Source organism: Equus caballus, chromosome 5 (assembly GCF_041296265.1).
Source record: "Equus caballus isolate H_3958 breed thoroughbred chromosome 5, TB-T2T, whole genome shotgun sequence".
Classification (NCBI taxonomy): domain Eukaryota; kingdom Metazoa; phylum Chordata; class Mammalia; order Perissodactyla; family Equidae; genus Equus; species Equus caballus.
The window spans coordinates 63,224,726-63,245,852 of NC_091688.1; the positions used below are offsets into that span (position 1 = coordinate 63,224,726).

Consider the following 21,127-nt stretch of genomic DNA (forward strand, 5'->3'; position numbering starts at 1 on the left):
TGAGAACACTTCCTGTGGCTGGGCTGCCTCCTCAAATCGTAGGCTTTGCAGAACTGGCATTGCTGGTGAGGATCTTGTGTTCTCCCACCTTTTCCCTAATAACCACCCTAATTTTCCTATATTATCCTCTGAGGATAGGAAGTTACTTGACCAATTTATTTGCTGGTAAGACAAACTGCCTAATAACCAGATTAATAAACAATGTCCCACTTTTTTGGGTGTGATGCTGCTTGTAAGAGCATAAAAAATATCATGGTCCTCAAAGTGTTAACTATTAATTCAGGGGCTAATCTCTCACAGTGGTTATATGGATACATAGAAGACTACGTATGCTTTTGTGTCTGCATAGTTACAAGTACACTTTTCTACAATAAATGAACTTCTGAAAAGGGGACTGAAAAATCCAATAACTAAATGTTCTTCAGGAGCTCCTTACTTTCAAAAAAAGGCCTCATTATAATGAACTTACCATACTTTATAACTATATATTTGTATGACTGTTTTCTGTATTCAGTGTCTCACTGGACTGACTGCTCCCTGAGGGCAGGGACCATGTCTGTTTCTCACCACTGTGTGCTCAGTGCTGAGCCCAGGCCCCAGCACACAGCCTGACGCACTGTAGGCACTCAATAAATTCCTGTTGATGGATGGAAGGATGGATGGATGAACTGACCGGATATACTTATGTATAAATAAATAAGGAAGGTAGTAAATGATGAAATTGGAGAGAGGAGCAGGGAGGGATCTTGTATGACATGTCAAGAACACTGGTTTTTATATTGAGGCTATGAGGAGCTAATGAAAAAAAGCAAGCAGGGAGCAAAGGGATCAGATTTCTATTTCAGGAAAACAGCTTTGGTTGCAGGGTGAATAATGGATTGGTAGGGGATAGGCCTGGAAGCAGAGTGATCCATTGGAGGGATGTTGCAATTATCCCAGTGAGAAAACAGTAAGGCCCTAAATTAAGGCAGTAATGATGGAGATGGAGAGAAAATACAGATCTGAGTGATAGCGAGGAGACAGACCTGTAAGACTTGGAGAGTGACTGGATGTCAGGGAGAGGGGGAGTCAAGGAGTCCTGGGTTGTTGGTTTGGATCACTTGGAGGATGATGAATGCCAGTCACTGAGCTGGAAGACATAGGAAGAAGGGGAGAAAATCTTAAGATGACTTGGATGGTTTAATTTTGGACACTGAGTCTGAGGGGCTTGTGACATAACCAATCATGCGTCCAGCACAGTCTGTGTGCATCTGGAGCACAGGATCTGCATATTGAAACGTGTGAGTCATCAGCATACACAGTGGTCTGAACTCTAGGGCAAGGTGGGTAAAATCACCAGGGAAAGAAGAGCGCCTAGGACAGACCCTGGGGAAAATCTATGTCTAGGGGACTAGGGGAGAGCAGGCCCATAGAGGAAACTGAGAAGCAGTCAGAAAAGTGACAGTCCAGAAATGTAGTGTCACAGAAGCTAAGGCAGAAATGCCCAGGAGAAAGTGATGAGCAGGTACTGCTGAGGTCAGATATGAGAGAAATGACAATGGGCTATTAGTTTAGCAACAAGGAAGTCTCTGATAACCTTGATAAGAGCTGGTACGGTGGAGTGGTGGGATGAGAGAGTGGAGATAACCTCATAGACTATTCTTTAAAGAAGTCTGTCTGTCAATGTCAGGAAGAACTAGGGTGATACTAGACAGAGCCCTAGGGTAGAAGAAAGTTGTTTATTATTAAACAATAATTTCTGACAAAGCCTGATGTTCGGTATTCAAAAGGGGCCACTGAGGCTGATCCAGCCCCCTTTCCTTAGACAATATTCTAATTAAAATGATCTGGTGAGGGAGCTCTTGTGGGATGAGGGAGGAGGGAGGAGAGGCATACTCTTAAATATAAAAAGGAAATGAGGGGGCTGGAGAATTTCTAGGGGCTTTTATTTTGGGGTGAGCCCATTTATAATGTCTATGTGGACTCTGGGACAGGACTGAAACCCACCAACCTTGGTCCAAAGCATGAGATGTAGTAGTATAATATAGATTTATCTGTTCTGCTGAGTTAACTAAAAGAAAATCCAGACCTTGCAAAAAAGAATTTTAATATGAGTCAAAGCAGAAACAAAGTTGGAAGTTAAGGGAGGGAGGCAGCATAGATGCAAAGGCTGTGTCCCTGGCCTTCTTGATATACACAGCGGAAGACACAGACCCAGTGACTAGAGACAAGTCACATCCATTCACTGCTGCTATGCCCAGACATCAAGGACAGACCCAAGAAAAAAGTTTCTGAATTGGGGGGACCAGTAGCTAGCCAAATTCAGGTAGCTAAGAACGTAGAGGTCAGCAAGCAAGGAACTCATGCCCACAGAAAAAACGGAAGGGTTTTTTTAGACTGATGCCTCATTATAGTGTTCCTCCTCACCACCTCCAACTTTTGCAACCTCAGAGCATCACTACTGATTCTTAATCCCTTACTCCAGACAAAAAATACTAGTCTCAAAATAAGTGCCTGTCTACGGGGATGGGGGGGGAAGGTCTTGATTCTTTAGTAGGTAGGGGCTGAAGAAAGGAGGCACCTAAGAGGAGGCAGGTCTCTGACTTGGGTGAGTGGGTGGATGGTACCAATCAAAAGAGAAATGAAGAGTAGATGTGGGATAAGGGAAAGATGAGTTTAGTTTTGGATAGTTGAGCTGAGTTAGAAAGATATGGTACAGTTATATAAATGAGTCTGAATTTCTTAGGAAAGCAGAATGGTTACACAAGTTAACAAAATTATAGTTAATAGTTTGAGTATTAAGTGCTAAGTATTAAGTACTTTACCAGTTTTCTCAATCTTCACAGTCCTATGAGATAGATAACATTTACTTCATCTCCACTTTACAAAAGAGGAAACTTCACTTCTGCAAAGTAGTTTGCCCAAGGTCACACCCGTAGTAAGAAGCGAAGCCAGGATTCAGGCCAAGGCAGGGTGACTGCAGAACAGTCTGCAAACTACTACACCATGAGTACAAGAGTGGTAATTAAAACCTAGAGAGTGAATGTTGTCTATGGAGCAGGTATAAAGTGAAATGAGTGCAGAACCAGAGGGGGAAACTATTTACCAGGTAGAGAGAGAAAGTGGAGTCAGTGAAAGGGAACCCAGGGTTCTGTGGTTCATGAGAAGCAATGCATGGTGGCCAGATTGAAAGTAGAGAAAGCGGCCGTGAAAAACCAAGGGCGCTGAAAAAAGGAAAGGAAAAGCTAGGAAGGCCCTGAAGACAGCACACACAGCTCTTGGGCTTTGAGAGGGACTGCAGACTCTGGCTGGTTCCCCTTCGAGCTCCCGCTCCTGACCCCTGCACACGATAGTTTGGCTGGTAAGCAAAAAGGGAGAGGAGGAGGAATGGCTCTTCACTGCCCCCAAGCCAATCAGGATTCCAAGAAACAAATGTTAACACTCTATAGAAGGGAAACCTGACCTCAAAAGTAGTTCTCCTAGTGGAAGGGAGGAGGATAGTGTGGACAAGGAGTTAGGGGGGACAAAAGAAACGGATGGGGCACACTGACCCAACTGCAAGGTGACCACGCATCCTGGCTTACCCTTGCTGTCCTGCTATAAATTACTAGCATTCCCTTTCACTCTCAAATGTTTCAGTTTAGATGATAAACTACATGGTCACCCTATTTGTATACCAAGTGAGGGAGGATACTCAGCTCAAGAGCAGTTAAAGCAAAGCTAACCTAGGAAGTGATATGAAGACTTCTTCATCTTTTAGACCAATGAGCCTCTCACAAAGGTAACTGGAATTAGCTGTCTTTAACAGAAGCTATTCTAACAGGACAGTAGAGTACTGGTTGGTCTGGAATCTGTCTGGATTCAAATCTCAGCTGCAGCACCCCCATCTTGAGCAACTTTTAATCTAAACCTCAATTTCCTGATCTCTAATACAATAGTGATCCATAACCTTGTAATGAGGATTAAATGAGCTGCTTAGATGCTCTAACGGGATGATCGCCCCATAATATATAACAAAGAGCCACCAAATGAACTGGTAAATACTGGTGAGCCAGGGGAATCATAACCTTGAGCAGCTGTACCCTCCTCTGTATGGCTCACTCGCCACCTGACTTGGACTCTCTGGTCTGCTTTGATTTAGGTAAATGTGTTTGTGATGGGGATGACCAAGACTTTTGCAATTTTCTTTGTGGTTTTTCAAGAAGAATTTGAAGGCACCTCAGAGCAAATTGGCTGGATTGGATCCATCATGTCATCACTTCGTTTTTTTGGAGGTATAAACCCAGCAATAAGTTCGCTGTCCAAAGACCACAAAGAGCAATTCCAAGAAGACTCATCTTTCAGTCATTCAAGACTGAAGCGTTGCTAAAACTCAGGTTCATTTATTAATATGTAAAGCTGAGAAAAGTAAGGACTTGTAGTGTTTAGCCTCCACTTGGCAAAACTGGAAAAATTAGGGTTCAGAGTTGAGGAATCCAAATATTTAATTCCATGATTCAATTTTTCATGCCTTGTTTCTTTCCACAGTGCCTCTCAACTGGAAAGTCATACCATGACGTTTTGATCTGATTATCTAAAAGTACACTCAAAACTTCCTTTAGTTCCCTTTGGAGCTATCACATGGTGGAGGAGTAGATTAATGGTCAAACCTTGTTCTAGTCATAGGTCACTAGATGCAATCTCATTTTGTGGAGGTTTTAGAATGCATTTTCAATAAGCTTCCCCTCCAAGCCTACTTATTTACAATACTCTTTTCTTAAAAAAGAAAAAAAAGCAAAAACCAAGTCTTTTTCCAAAAACTGATAGTGTGGGACTGAGAATATTAAGAAACCCAACAGAGATCTTTTTGAAGGATACACAATACTCCAAAGTAGAGTCATCTTGTTTTCCTTCAGCTGCTCGTATAAATTGCACTTCAGAAGATGAGGTGCCAGAGCACATTTACCTAGTATTTGCTTTTCTTTCCTTTCCCAAGGTCCCCTGGTTGCCATTATGTCTGACATAATTGGAGAGAAAAGTGCCTCCCATCTTGGGGCTTTCCTTGTTTTTGGTGGATATCTGCTCAGCAGCCAGGCTACAAGCATTCCCTTTCTTTGTGTGACTATGGGACTTTTACCTGGTGAGTCCATTGTAAAAATAAGACTATAAAAGACGGAACTAGCAACCTTCCTTTTTACTGGTCATGGTTCCAAAAGGCCTGTTATATCATCTCAGGTCCAGGAGAATATCTACCTGGTACCAAGCCACTTCAGGTGAGTGATTCCAAGGTATTTGTTTTTCTTTTTAGGTTTGGGTTCCGCTTTCCTATACCAAGTAGCTGCAGTGGTAACTACCAAATACTTCAAAAGACGATTAGCTCTTTCTACAGCTATTGCCCGTTCTGGGATGGGACTGACGTTTCTGTTAGCACCTTTTACGAAAGTCCTGATGGATCTGTATGACTGGACAGGTGAGTCATTCTAAGTTTATGAACCGTCAACTCTGCAAGATTGAATTTTCATCTTTCTCCGTCTGATGACTAGAAGTGAAGACTTTTTGAGCTAGAGGAAATGAGCATGATTTCTACAGGAAACATGCTCTTCTTCCTTGGAGAATACATAGCAGAAGAGATGGTGAACTACTGGCAGGTTTTGCCAGCCCACACAGACAACTCAGAGCTCACCACAGGGTTCCTGTCTGAGGGGATGGAGGGCACGCTGCGGCTGGGGTGACACCTTGCAGGGAAAGCAAGGTGTCACTCTTGAGGGAATGAGGATTCTCCCCTCCTCCCCTTCCACAACCAAAGCATTCTCTTTTCACACTGTCCCTTTAAGAAAAAAATCTGCATTAAAAAAAAAAAAATCCCTCCTCGGACCAGGCTGTGGCACCAAGTGGTTAAGGTTCAGAGTGCTCTTCTACCTCCGAGGCCCTGCAGGTTCAGATCCAGAGCACAGACCTACTCCACTCATCAGCCATGCTGTGGAGGCATCCCACATAGAAAAGAGAGGAAGACTGGCAAGATGTCAGCTCAGAGCTAATCTTCCTCAAGCAAAAATAAATAAAATAAAAATGCCTCCTCAATCCAACTCACTAAAATAAACAAAAGCATGGGTAAAAAGAGGATTATGCGTTATGCTCCTCAATACTTAACCTTTTATATACTGTCAACTATAAATTTTCACAAATGAATAAAAACCATTCACTCCACAATTTTCTTTGTACCTGAGATAAAATATTTGGATTAAAATAATCTTAAATTACTGGGAAAATATATGTATATGTACATATATACAAATATATATAAGCCTATTTCTACCTACAGAGCAATTTTGTTGAATCTCTACTTTCCTAAGTAAAAAACTACCAGTAGTCTCATGGAGAACAGGACCAGTTGACAAATCCTTAAGACAGGATAGAAGAACCTCCAGCCAGTTCTCTCTCTAGAAGCAACATACACACATCACAGCTTTGGTAAGGCCATGCTGAATCAAGCAACTACTCACCTGCAAAGGCAAGACTGGCATGTCTTCTTTCAAGGAAATTAAAAATGTAAAGAGATGAAAGGCTGTCCCCTCTTCTAAGTCAGTTCCCAAATGATCCCATCATCTAATTCTGTATTTTCTGTAGCTAAATCTACACTCTCACTTCAGGATATTTAAAATCTCTATTTAAAAACACACTGTAATTTTCTAAGATTTAAAATATACTCCATGCCTCCCCCCGACCCCGCCACCCAAACCTTATTCTTTCTTCCATTACCACAAACAACACGCTCTCTCCTTCCATATCATCTATTGGTGCAGCTTTCTGGTCTTCTACCTCCAAAGAACACCCTGATTTCACAAGGATACAGCGATGTGTATGGCTAACAATTAAGTCAGCAGATTTAAAATACTTTCAGTAAGTAGTGTTTTCAGGAATTATTGCACTATGACTTAATATTTAGTAGTGGGGCCTCTTCTGAGCCTAAGAACAGAGTATTGTGAAATGAGAGTGGTAAATTTTTAACTTCTCAATTTTTCTCTCCTATTTAGGTGCCCTTATATTATTTGGAGCTATCACATTGAATTTGGTGCCTTCTAGTATGCTCTTAACACCCATCCAGATCAAAAGTGAGAGCAATTCTGATATTAAAGATAAAGGGAACAGTTTGCCTGCAAGTGGTCCAGAGGCAGGGTGTGGGCCAGAAACAGCATCCTGCCGTGAGATACAAGAGTCTACCACGAGGGACAGCACTGTGCAGAAGGCTGGACAACCCAGCACAACATTAACGGTTTCACAAAGTCAAAACAAAGAGGTCAACAATGGGCCCGAGAGAAACAGACTGTTCCTAATAACTAAGGAAGAAAGTCACAAGAAAAAGGCTATGTCATGGAGCTGTAAACAAAAATTCTTTGATATTTCTCTTTTTAAGAATCCTTTCTTTTCCATATTTACTTGGACTTTTCTCCTCAGTCAGTTGGCATATTTTATCCCTACCTTTCACCTGGTAGCCAGAGCCAAAACACTGGGGATTGACATGATGGATGCCTCCTACCTCATTTCTGTAGCTGGTAAGAAAGCCTACTTCAACCTCACACTCAAAGGAAAAATGAACTTAGTTTTACAAAAATGTATCAAATTTTATTTAAAAGCTGAAGAAAGACAATTCTTTAAAAAAGGAGTTGTGAAGGACCAGGAAAAGTAAGATTTTCAAGGCTGGTGAGAGCACCAGCCATTTCCCCCAACAGATCTGTCACTGCACCTTGCACACCGGATCTCCCTACCAGACAGTGAACTTCCAAACCAAGTCTTATTCATTTTCATAAGTCAGTGTCTGTCTGACACAGCAGACATTAAGTATTTGTTGGAAAATACTAAATCTTAAAAAGCTGATGCTCAGTGGCAATAGCCACTCCAGGAGACAAAAACATCCTAGGTAGACAGCATAGTGCAGTGGCTGAAAGGATTGGTTCTGCAGCTAGACTTCCTAGGTTCAAGTTTTTGCTCTGTATTTCCTAGCTGTGTGACCTTGGGCAAGTTACTTGCCTTCTCTGTGCCTCAGTTTCCTCATCTGTAATAGAGATAATAGTACCTACCCTTATAAGGCTATCGGGATTAAACAAGTAATGCATGTACAATTTAGATTAGTGCCTGGACTATCATAAGCATTCAATAATATTCTATTAATATTTGTAGCTAAGTATTTCCCCCCTTAAATGCATAGTAAGACAGGTAAGTATGCATGTTAAGGCTAGGCACTAATGGATTGGCTGATATTTAACTAGAAATTAAATATTTAAATTAGTATGTAAGTTAAAAATAAAAAGAACCATTTTAGTTATTTATAAAAATGTATGGAAACAGAATGCTTCATCCAGAAGCTATGGGTTCTCTCAGCTGACCAAATAGGGAGCCTTAAAAAACTGAAAAGGGATGAAATGGAACTGGTTTGCTCTAATTATCTAGAAATCTTTTCTCTTGCTAATTTCTTGAAAAGACTATTTACCAAGTGCTTACAAAACTGACTGTACCCTATTTCCAATTGCAAAGATATTCTGCTTCAGTCAAATAAAGCTTGTGTATACAAGAAAAAGCTACAGAGCTAAACTAACTGTTTTCACTAAAATGTCCGGTAATATCAATTTAGATGAGATTAGGGCTATACGAGTGGACCAAAGAACGTAGCATAAAGCCTCAAGATGTAGCCCGGGAAGTAACTGTAAAAATAGATATAGAAATGGTGGTATGCCTTTTTCATTCCCCTTTTTGTTTGTGGAGCAATTTATGTTTGAACTATAGGAAGGATTTGAAGTACAAAGCAACTGCAGCTCATGCTTCTCTTGGTAAAAATCTTTCTTTCAGTATTTAACTGCTACATTAGCTTATAATAGGATAAAGGATACAAATGTTCTGTTGTCATAAAACTGAGTGAAAAATGTGGTTCTTAAATCTTATTTAGGTTACACCATAGCTCCAATGTTCAAAATATGACTGCTCATTACCAGACTTCCTACACATTTTCAAGTTAAGCATAATAACCTTTCAAGGACTTAATTACCAAAATCTCATATGCAATTACAAGAAAGAGTCCCAATAGCTATTTTTTTTTCAACATAAAACTTTATTATTTACACTCCAATCTTCCACTGTATGACCTCCCCAGGACACTGACCTGAGGTCTACAGTCTTTTAGAAATCTTACTTTCTCACCTGCAGGACCTCTTTGAGGAAGCCTCCTGAGCCCCGGGTCCTCTGTAACCAGGCATTCCCAGTTTGGTGCCATGAGCTTTCCAAACACAGTCAGAAAAACACCTAATGGGTCTTCTTACCCAACTATGGAGGAGCTTTTTTTGGTATTTTATTAGGTGTGTTTGGAATATATAAGTAAATGATAGAATCTATTGACAGACAAATGAAATCACTTTTTTCTCCTATGTCCTAGCCTCTGGATGAAGTCATATTACTTAGGAAAAGATGCCTTATGCATTTACATTTTTCAAAAGGGCTAGGAAAATGGAATTAGGATTTCATAAGACCTTTTCAATACTGTTCCAGGTATCACTGAGACAGTCAGTCAGATTATCTCTGGATGGGTTGCTGATCAAAACTGGATGAACAAGTATCATTACCACAAGTCTTACCTCATCCTCTGCGGCATCACTAACCTGCTTGCTCCTTTAGCCACCACATTTCCACTACTTATGACCTATACCATCTTCTTTGCCATTTTCTCTGGTGGTTACCTGGCATTGATACTTCCTGTACTGGTGAGTAGACACACTCATTAACATTGTGAAACAATTGAGTAAAAGCAAGTATTAATAATCATCTCCCCCAAAAGAAGACATATTTTGTATTAATTTTATAATTTAAAAAAATCATACCCAAGGCCTCAGAAACCCTGTAGCTATATCCTGTCCAGTTATTCATCTTACCTTGGGGGGAGGGATGATGAGAGGACTATCCACATGGGACAGGAAAGAAATGAAAGCAAGAAAGGGATCAGCAGGATTCCACTCTGCTTCTCAGTTTCCTAGGTTAGGCTGTGTTCACTTCTTTCCTTCAGCTCCAGAAATTTCTTTGGCTCCTTCTACAACACCATCTTGAAGAGCTCCCTGAGAGAAAAAGGGGCTTCCTGACCAGTGTGGCTTCTCTCTTAAGAAGTTCCACGTACTTTAATAAGGACATTGTTTTTTTAACTCTCCCTTTTTACCCCAAATTGGCTTAAAGTCCTGGACTCAAATGGAACTGAAATACTTTAGATACTTCTGGATTCTTCTTGTAACCCCATGGGTTCTTCTTAGAACTAGGTCCCCAATGTACTAGAACAGAATCCCTGGGAAACTTCTGGTCTGATATCAATATTAGCATAAGTGCTACAGGTTATTATATGAGGCTTAGGGAAAAACCAAATTTTCTAAAGTTGAAATCAGCTCTTTGTGATGTCTTACCTTGGGGGGAGGGATGATGAGAGGACTATCTACATGGGACAGGAAAGAAATGAAAGCAAGAAAGGGATCAGCAGGATTCCACTCTGCTTCTCAGTTTCCTAGGTTAGGCTGTGTCCTCAGCCATAGGTGGATTCAAGAATACCACTGTCAGGTCAGACTGTAAATACCATTGCCTAATAGAGAAGAGCAGTGAGGTTCAGGGAAAAAATAGTACCCCTGAATCATCTAAAAGATCAAAACAAAACAAAAACCAATGTTCCTTACTAATAAAATGAAAATATTCCCCACCCAGTGAAACTACTGTTTCCTATTTGCCTCAGCTCTTTCATAATTTGAGCGCAAAAGGCCATCCAAATCACCTCAGAAGTCAGCTGTTCACAGTTTGAGATGATATGAATAGTATTTGTCCCTTTGTAGGCAGAGGACTCTACAGAATTTCACCCTTAATATGGCTCACATTGGATTCTAATTCCTACAGGTTGATCTGTCTGGGAATTCCACTGTACACAGGTTTTTGGGACTTGCCAGTTTCTTTGCTGGGATGGCTATTCTTGCTGGACCACCTATAGCAGGTAACAGCTTAGCCACATTCTGAGCAAACTGCAATAGCAATGAAAGAAAACGCTGATCCATGATTAAAGGTAGCATGTAGTAACAATATCAGGTTAAAAGAAACTGACGATATCTTTACTGTTCCTGTACGAAGTCTCATACTCCATCACCAATCCAGGAGAATGTAAGGGTTAATTCAACAGATGTGTACTAAGCAGATTCTTATATTGTCTTGGGAGTTTCAGAGTAGGGATTGTATGTCTACTTGTCTGGGGAGACAATTCAGAGTTTACCAGATTCTCAGAGATGCTTTAAAAACAAAAACAAAAAACCACTAGTATCTTTTATCTAAACAGGAGTCATTATAGAGTTTGAAAGCTACAAGCTCTTCAGATGTACCATAAAGCTGCCCAGAGTTTCCGAACATCTCTTATTTTCAAAGAGGGATGGAGGCCCTTCATATTCTGTCTCTATCAAAGGTGGGAGGATACTTGGCTTAAAGGCCAGAATCTCTGTGGGTTGAATATGTGGGGCCACTGGTGAACATTAAATACAAGTACAGTAAATTTGGGGAGTTCTGATGATGTAAGTTAGCTTTAAGACTGAAGTGCTATTTTACATTCACTTTTTACCTAACTGGACATTTTGTGCTTGCTGAGCATTTAATCTAAGGCTATCAAAAGATTGATGACTCACAGAAATATTTCTAGGAAACAGACTTAAACTTTAGTATTTTATACACTATAGGTTCTCAATATATTTTAATGTACAAATTTCAACACCATTTCCAATCATCCACAAAAGGGAACGCAGCCTAAAACTTACTTTTGTTTCCTTCAGTCCTGAAGTGAGGCAGAAAAAGGATATGATTTGCCCCACTATCATTTTTTAAAAATGAAATTTTATAATGACATTAGGTTTACACCTTTATAAACTTAACACTTAGAAAAGGCAAATATCAAAAGAAAAGTAGAGAAACTTAAAAAGAAAAATTATTACTGGAAGGGAAAAACTGCACCGCCATCTGAGGTTCATTTTACGTGCACCTATTCTAAAGGAAAAATGTATACAAACATACAACTAACTCCTTATCTACATTTGTGAACACAGTTCTTCCCATGTGGTCTAACTAAGCCTGTACTTCATACTTGGAAAGCAGGCTAGAATTTTAAAGTCAAGCCCAGAATTGTTATATAGGGACTGGTAAAAGGAGATCAAACACCAGATGTACCTGTCAGAGCTCCTCTGTGGCCAGTGCCCAGGTCAGTGAGATACAGAAAACAGAGCTGAAATACAGTTTGCTGATGCATTTTTTCAATCTTGATCCTTCTTCACTGGCTGTCCCAGTGATACCTTGGAACTTTTCAAACCTATTAGGCCAAAAGTATAGGGAGGTAACAAATACCAGGGCATAGACTATCTTATTCAAATGATAAAGGCAAGTAACAAAACTGCAGCATGTTTAGAGATTTTACGTTCTCTATGTTTTTGTATACATCTTGAAATGTTTGAGTTCAATATATGAGAAGACAAGGTGGGGTCTGTGAGGACTATTACTCGAAAGGAAAAAGCTATAGATGTGTGTATTTGTCTTGACATCAATTTGTTGGTTCATGGTCTTTTTTATTTATGAAAAAGGACAGACTACAACAGAGCAGATTAGAAAACAGTGTGCATCACTTTATTGTGAAACTTTTATTTCATACACACACCTATGTTAATATAAAATTTATGTGATGTAAAATACATTTCTTCCTCTCAATGGGTCAAAAAAAGAAATGACAAGCCTTTTATTACCCAACGTCTACAATACCCTAGCACTGTATGTAAGGATAAAGAGAGCTCACGATAGAATTTTTACCCACTAATTCTGAGAGTATTATTTAGGCAATCATAAATTCCACAAAAAAGTTAAAGGAAGTGATAAGGCTGTTGCTGAAAGCTTATATATAGATTATCAATCTGGGAGTTGCTCACAGTATCTTAAGATTATAATAATTAATACATAATTCAGTTAAATTTCCTTTTCTATCTCCCACAGACTGCAACATTGTGCTAAACACCTTGTTGGAGAGAAACTTCAGGATAGCCCTTGCTCCTGAAGGTCATTCCTCTGTGAAATGACAGACAGGATTTTACAAAAGCCATTAGATTTATTCCTAACTTCTGACTCCAGCAGCAACTACCAAAAAAAATCAGAAGTTTTGATTTACAGGTTCACTCAGTTCTCAACAAGTATGGCAGTTACATTATTGTCTTTAACTTTAACTAAATTGATAGGCTTACTGGTTCTAAAATATTAAATTCTCAGCCAATCTTAGATCTTCAAAACTGTATGAGATTCTCATTTTTTACTTACCTAGATCTGTTATTACCAAATTGCAAAAGCTGAAATTCCTATAAAAGATTACAGGCATTTTAAATTAGGAATCTAGCAAACAGTAAAACTTTTCACAATAATCCTCAATCAAAACACTAATTAAAAATGGTAACACTGATTACATGAACAATATTTTTCTCCTTCCTGTATGGAAATGAAAAAGAAAAACAAGTTAGTCTTATCTAGCATATTTTAATAATTCAAGGAAAGAAAAAAAAAACATAGGAAATCCATAGGAATCATATAACAGTTTTTAAAATATAGACTTTTCTTTTAAAAGATGTAAATAGAGAATATGGCAAGAAAATTATACACCTTTTTAAACTGTGAATATGGTAAGAAATATATAGTAGTAACAAAGTTTTTTTTTATCACATCTTTGCTGAAACTGACAGGGATTGAAATTGATAAAAGTTAAAAATGACCCTCCCACATGCACACCTCCTCCACAAGCCATTGCCCTGCCCACTCCACCCCACAACCCGTTCTATTCCCTTCCAATACTCAGTGACAAATTCACTTTTAGTTAGTAATATGGCCTGCTTCAGACTAGGTCAGTTTTAGGGTTGTTCTAGGTTTCCTGACCTCGGGTGTCAGAAGACCTAAGTGAGGGCCGAATGTCATCACTCATCCAAACCCAAGGGCTGTTTTTTGCTGGTAGATGGCACCCAGAACTACATGCTGCCACCAATATGGAAGCTTTGGAAGGTCATGAAAAATAAAAACTATTGATATTTTAAAACCTTATTACATTTCTAGTAGATCACTGTTAACAAAAGTAAACCTGCAGAAAGCAAACAGAAGTACAAAAATAGTGCCTTGGTCAAAAAAAGCAAGTATACAATCACATTCTCCAACATACAGGTCAGATGTAAGCTACTTATATGAAATTCCCATTCCTGTCTCCAAGGCATTTGACATGTTAGCTCAAAATGCTAAAGGCTCAATTTCATTTAAAAATAAACCACCAAGGGCCCATATTAGTTGCCTATAAAATGAAACTAAATGCAGTTCCCCTCTCCTCCATACAATCTCAACTGATAAATGCATATATTATGCTAATATATTTTATATATTTAAATCAATCACAAATATCTCCTGAAAACTCCCTTAAAACATGATAAATAATTATTTGATTGTAAGTCAATATATCCATGCAATAACTATCAAGCAACTTATTAACAGCACTCTGCTAGCTACTATATGGGACACAGAGAAAACAAAAGTTATTTCTTAACGTTCTTTCAGAGTTTATTCAGTCATGTCATAGCACCCACTCTGCCACGTACACTGCCAGGACTTCATACTAAGTACTTAATACTAAGTTAATATTAACTAGTTAATATTAATACTAACGAATATAGTCTAAAACCTCTAAAACTGAGAATTATTAGAATCTACATTCTTCTTCCATTTCATTAATTGAAAATTTGGGTAAGCCACTGTCACCCATGTCTCCATTTTCTTACCTTTAAATAAAGATATTCTGAGCTATGGTATAATAAAAATGACCTTAAAATATTATTGAAGCTTCACTCAATCAAGCAGGTCGTTTTACAAGTTATTTTTTTCAACATACTCAAGGAAAGCCATTTCTAATCCTGAATAACTATAAGTCAATTGTACTCCAGAATAAGTTAAAATTAACTAGCTCTTGGAGAAGTACATCTTTCTCTTGCTATTATTTGCCAACCTCACACCACATCAGAAATACCATGGAGTGAAACTGGTCAATTTGCGCTTCTTCATCTGTGTTTCATAAAAAAAGACAACGGCTAAAACGGAAATTCATTCATCTTAACTTGTCTCTACCCGTTAACACAGATAAATTATTCATCTCCTCACGAAATGACAGGCCATTTCCTATCTCTAGTCCATCTTCATTTCAGATACATTATTAAACAAATATTCCACCTGGTCCTCACTCCACCTTTTACCAACCATGCCATCTACAGTTTTGACCTATCAATTGAGAGTTTCTCCAGGGCCTGAAATTCTATTTGCAAAACAAAACTACTCAACCTTTTGGTCTGATGTAAATCCATTTTGGAGGTTGGGGATAAGTAGAGGACAAGTGAGAAGGCAGAGCAAAGTTCTCTGTCCTCTAAATCCTGAGGAATATATTATACCCTGAAGAGGCAAAAGCAAATAATGTAAACCATTTATTTATCCAGTGATTATTTTTTTTTAAGATTTTATTTTTTTCCTTTTTCTCCCCAAAGCCCCCCAGTACACAGTTGCATATTCTTCGTTGTGAGTCCTTCTAGTTGTGGCATGTGGGACGCTGCCTCAGTGTGGTTTTGATGAGCAGTGCCATGTCCGAGCCCAGGATTCGAACCAACGAAACACGGGGCCGCCTGCAGCGGAGCGCGTGAACTTAACCACTCGGCCACGGGGCCAGCCCCTATCCAGTGATTATTTTCCCCATAAACAACAAAGCCCCACAGAACTTTACTTTGATTCAGTATTCCTAAGATTGATGAATACCTACAAAGACATCAAAAATAAATTCCAAATAGCTCTCTATTGTGCTTTTAAAAAGGAGAAGAGTAGTTCTTCCTTTGAAAATACGTTCCTTTGCATGGCCAAGGAATCAAGCTTCAAAATCCTAACATAGACCACAATCCTTCTAAGAAAACTCACAGCACAGAGGCAATTCTTAAAGCACTCCCAGTAAATATTACTGCAAGCTTCTATCATAGGGCCTTTAGAGAGTTCCTGTCTTAAAAGAACTTGAGGTTGAAATTTGCTAAGCCACGTTTCCCAAGATTTTTCCCATCATGGCACATATAGAAAATATTTGTACAGCATATCCAAAGTAAAATGACAAAGCTGCTAACAGCCAGCTGGCAGCTCTGGTGACCCCAGGGATGAGAGAAGATCACTGTCTCTGTATACCCCAGGAGTCTGCCACTACGCTGCAGCCCAACAGCTGGAAGTTCTGGTTCAACAATGACCAATCACTTACAGAATTCTCAACCACTAACTTGAACCAGCATCAAGGAACTTTGGAATTAAGAGCCTTCAGGGTATTTCAAGTTTTAACAAGATGACCAACAATAAACTTACAGTAATATTCCCAATAAAAAAAGATTCATAACTCAGCTCGACAGTCAAGTTCTGAGATATCAGAGGTAAGAATATTTTTTAGACAGGATGTTAAACTCATTTTTAAACGTGTATGGCTTAACCCATAAAATGATGTAGAATAGTTTAAAAATGTTGACATTTAAATACATGAATTCAGGGGCCGGCCCCTTGGCCGAGTGGTTAAGTTCACACACTCCGTTCGGTGGCCCAGGGTTTCACCAGTTCGGATCCTGGGCGCGGACGTGGCACTGCTCATCAGGCCACGTTGAGGCAGCGTCCCACATGCTACAACTAGGACCCACAACTAAAATATACAACTATGTACTTGGGGGATTTGGGGAGAAAAAGCAGGGGAAAAAAAAAAGAAGATTGGCAACAGTTGTTAGCTCAGTTGCCAATCTTCAAAAAAAAAAAAGAATTCAGAATCTTATATTACATATCAAACTTGAAAGATTATTCTAATCCCTTTTTTATTGACTGTAAGAAAACTGGTGTGCAAAACTATTTAAGGAAGCTGAACCCTATTTTCTTAGTTGTTTTCAATTATCATGGGAAACATTAGACAAATCCTGCCCAAAACAAGGGTCACACCCATAGACATAAGGAAATAATGTGGACAACAATTTTATTGTGTGTAAGAATCAACTGAGTGCTACCTAGGATGAGGTATGCTTGAGGGAAGCCAATGAATCTGCATGATTAACATGCATCCCAGGTGAATCTGATGCAGGTAGTCTGGACACACTGAAGAAATGCTGACAGGGGACTCCAGCTTGGGAAGTCTGCACCAGTTGCCAGGGTACTCCTCAGTGTTGCCTACATACAGCAATGCTCAGCATGAAGTGGACACTCACATGCATGCACACTCTCCTGGATTGTGGCTGGTATCTAATCACGTCTTTCTCTGTCATTCACAATGCTTTGGCTATGACCACAAAGGAACCCAGTCTTTTGAATGTCAACTTATATGTGTGTATCTATTTAAAATGGTTAGAATACAGTGGCTTCTGAACTACCAACAATAATTTCTTTTAAAAAGAAATAGAAGCATTAAAGTGTTTAGGGTTGAAAATGCATTTGTATATAGCTTTTTTATACTGTTACCAAAAAAAGTACAGAGATCTAATAATATCAGACCAAATACACAGTCTTCTTTTACTTTCAGTGGTGGGGAAAGGCTAATAATTTCAACCCAATAGAGTAGATGTTTCAATACCAATGAAGCTCTGAATTTAACTTTTACCTAGTAGCCACTTAAATCTAAGCTTTATTATGACAACTAATACTTTCATAAGACAATAAATAAGATATAGTCTGCATCCTACATTTTACCTTATATTTGCTACTATAAATAGCATCCTAAAAGCAAATATTAAACTGTACATTATTATCCTACTGAATGGCAATTGGATCGTAATTAGAGAGAGGAGTGAAAAAATACTAATATCTCAATTATCAAGTATGAATGGGAGAAACAGATTTAAAACAAATTATTTCATTAAATTTTGCATGGAAATAACATGGAAACAGTTCTAAAATATGCTAAATGATTGCCTGCCCTGGTAAGAAAATAAAATATATTTTAATCTTTAATGTTTCAGAAACAACATTTTGACTTTAAATGTATGTATGTGTGTGAAATGAAAGGCTTGTAAGCAGTTTTCTCTTAAACTGTTTTAGTCCCTCTGAGATTTATAAAGAAAACAACAATCCATTTTCACATTTTTCAACTGTACCCTCCTGATCTTTCAGTAGCACTATCTCCTTGTCCAAGAATTTCTAGTCTTTTCCCAGAGTGTCACTTCTAAGACCCCTGTCTTAAAATTCACAGGTTACCTATGTACTAGTAAATTTGCTGTACTGGTGGGACTAAGGCAAGAATGAAAGTAACAGGGTGCTGCTTCTTTCCACACTCCCTCCTTTCTAGAAATTTTTAGATGAGTTGAAAGACTGGTCACCTATTTCTTAGCTATCTAAAAGTCAGTAACAATCAACATAATAAAAAGACTTGTCCTAGTTGACCCCTTTGCTTAACTACAAGAAACATTTGAGGTCACTGATCAAACAAGGAGTCAATAAGTAAAAAGCAACTTAAAGTTAGCTGAATTTAAGAGGCTATAAAAAATTCCATTCATTTATTACATTAAGAACAGGAAACATAAAGCTAATGAAACAAACAAAAAAATTAAAAGTCTTTATCAGAGCCAAATAAGAAAACAGAAGACAGGAGACAAAGACACAATCAGACCAAAAAATAAAAGTGTATACACATCCAGTGAGAAATCATGTTCCAAGATATAAATAAAAATCAAAAGACACAATGTAAGCTCCATGAAGGCAGATATTTTCATCTATTTTGTTCATGGGTAGGTATATCCCCAGTACCCAGAACTGTGCTGGCAGTTTTTTGGCACCCCATTTTGAATAAGTGATCAGAATAATAGCTCTAATTTTTTTAAGGTCTTTTAGGATTTTTTTTCTAATTTTTTTTTTTAAGGATTGGTACCTGAGCTAATATCTGTTGCCAATCTTCTTCTTTTCTTCTTCTTCTTCTCCCCAAAGCCTCCTAGTACCTAGTTGTATATTCTAGTTGTGGGTCCTTCTGGTTGTGCTATGTGGGACGCCACCTCAGCATGGCTTGAGGAGCAATGCCATGTCCGCACCCAGGATCTGAACCAGCAAAACCCTGGGCCACCAAAGCCAAGTGCAGGAACTTAACCAGGTGGCCACAGGGCCAGCCCTTAGGATTTTAAACATAAAAACTTATAAAAGCCATAATGTAACTTTGCATTACAAACATAATATGTATATGATACTCTAGAAAAGAGGTTCTCAAAGTGCAGTCAGTGGATCCCCAGAGGTCCCGAGATCTTTGTAGGGAGTCTATGAGGTCAAAACTTTTTTCATAATGAGACATTATTTCTCTTCTTCACAGGGTTGACTTTTGCCACCATATTTAAATGCTGGTGCCTTGCACAAATATTCTTCTATACCACACTCTCACAATTCAAAAAAAGGTGTTTCATTTAAGAAGTTCTAACATGTGCCATTAGCCAAATGATTTTGAGGACCCTCCCGTTTTTGCTTTAAAAGAGCATTTTGATTTCAGGAGGAATTAGTCATCAGTCAACCCACTTGACCAAGTGGTCAATTCCTTTTTATATGTTCTCATAACTTCCTGAATCTTCCCTTCATCGTCCATATCACATGTGTAATTTATGTCACCATTAAACTGTACAGTCTATGAGGGCAGGGACCATATCTGTTTTGGCTCATTATTATAGTCTTAACACCTAGCACATTGCTAGGAACATAATAAGTACTCAATTGTTCGTTCAGTGAAAAGGAAAAAAGATAATCAGCTCTCTCACTTTTTTCTTTGGAGAACAATAGTAATTCATGATTATTTTCTTTGTAAGAATAGTGGCCTTCTAATAAGATTCATCGTAAAATGAAATGGTATTTGTCCCTCATTTTCTCCAACTTCCTTTATAAGATTGAAGATGAGTTCTGGGACCACAGTGACTTTTCTCTCACAGCTTTTTTCAGTCCCTAACTCAGGTGGAACTGATTTAACTTCATCAATAGAAAATAAGACAGATAAGTAGCTTGACCAACTTTCTGATGGGTCAGAATACATAATACAGACCGGTAAGTACAGGGGGCTCCTTCCTTCGAGGAGGAGGTCATGGCTGTGAATCACTAATGGAAAGGTTTGTGTCACTAACAGAAATCATTTCTTCCTTCCAGGCTGGTTATATGATTATACCCAGACATACACTGGCTCCTTCTTCTTCTCTGGCATATGCTATCTCCTCTCTTCAGTTTCCCTTTTCTTTGTACCATTGGCTGAGAGAAGGAAAAACGGAGTCTGACCAGAAAGAAAGAGGACTGCAATCAAGCGAGAGCGTAACAAAAGAAAATCTAAACTAATCAGTCATTGGAAACAAAAGCTAGGAAGAAAACAGTTTCCTCATTTGCAAAATGAGAAGGTGAAGCAGACAGTTTTTAAGTTCTTTTTGCTTTAGCATTCTGAGGAATCTAACTGGCAGTAAGAAAAGAGTAATAGCAACTTAAATTAAACTGTTAGTAGTTAATCAAATAGGCCAACATTTTTCATTAGCAGAAGCAGCTACCTTAGGTATTAAATGAAAATCAGAATGTGCTTTAACAATAAATTAATCAAACTCTCAATTGTACCATAGTAATTCAATACTAAAATATGTGAAGATGGAAAATAGTTTTTCCTAGTTTAAAGAGTTACTAAACACAGCCATTGGTTGACTACAACTCTGGAATCTGAATGCATATTAACACCTTGCTTAGTGACTGGAACAGTATACACCCCCCCAAAAAGTTTATCCTTGTGTATTGATTAGAAGTAATCTTTTTTTTCTTTTCATTATTTTGTTTCTTAAACTTTCTATGATAAACATGTATTGCTATGTAACAAAAAATAAATAGGACTTGCTAAAAAAAAACCCAAACAAACCATAAACCTTTATTTCAAGATCATTTGAACAGTATTCCTGCCCATCCAAACAGTATTATTTTTTCACTACACCTAATTATCTAAAATATCAAGCTAAATATCTAGATGTGTCTTTAGAACTACAAATTTTATATGAATGGTAAATAGGTGCTTTTAATGGGAGATAAACTTAAATTAAAAGAAGTTTCTTAAATATGGAATAATCATGTTAACTAATTAATA

General features: G+C 38.4%; 1 protein-coding gene across 4 annotated transcripts in view; it reads left to right on the top strand.

The window, feature by feature from the left end:
- Nucleotides 1-20,894, top strand: part of SLC16A4 (solute carrier family 16 member 4) — a 33,111-nt gene extending 12,217 nt beyond the window's left edge. For 3 of the 4 annotated variants that reach the window (XM_014740126.3, XM_023641441.2, XM_070267230.1), the window contains 7 exons: nt 4,121-4,253; nt 4,955-5,098; nt 5,267-5,428; nt 6,993-7,511; nt 9,496-9,707; nt 10,870-10,963; nt 20,164-20,894. In XM_014740126.3, the coding sequence (XP_014595612.1) occupies nt 4,121-4,253; nt 4,955-5,098; nt 5,267-5,428; nt 6,993-7,511; nt 9,496-9,707; nt 10,870-10,963; nt 20,164-20,288 (1,389 nt within the window). In that variant the 3' untranslated portion in view covers nt 20,289-20,894. Of the gene's footprint in view, nt 1-4,120; nt 4,254-4,954; nt 5,099-5,266; nt 5,429-6,992; nt 7,512-9,495; nt 9,708-10,869; nt 10,964-12,984; nt 14,847-20,163 lie in introns of those variants that run through there. The other variant, XM_014740127.3, reaches the window with a different exon arrangement.
- The last annotated feature ends 233 nt before the right edge of the window (nt 20,895-21,127 follow it).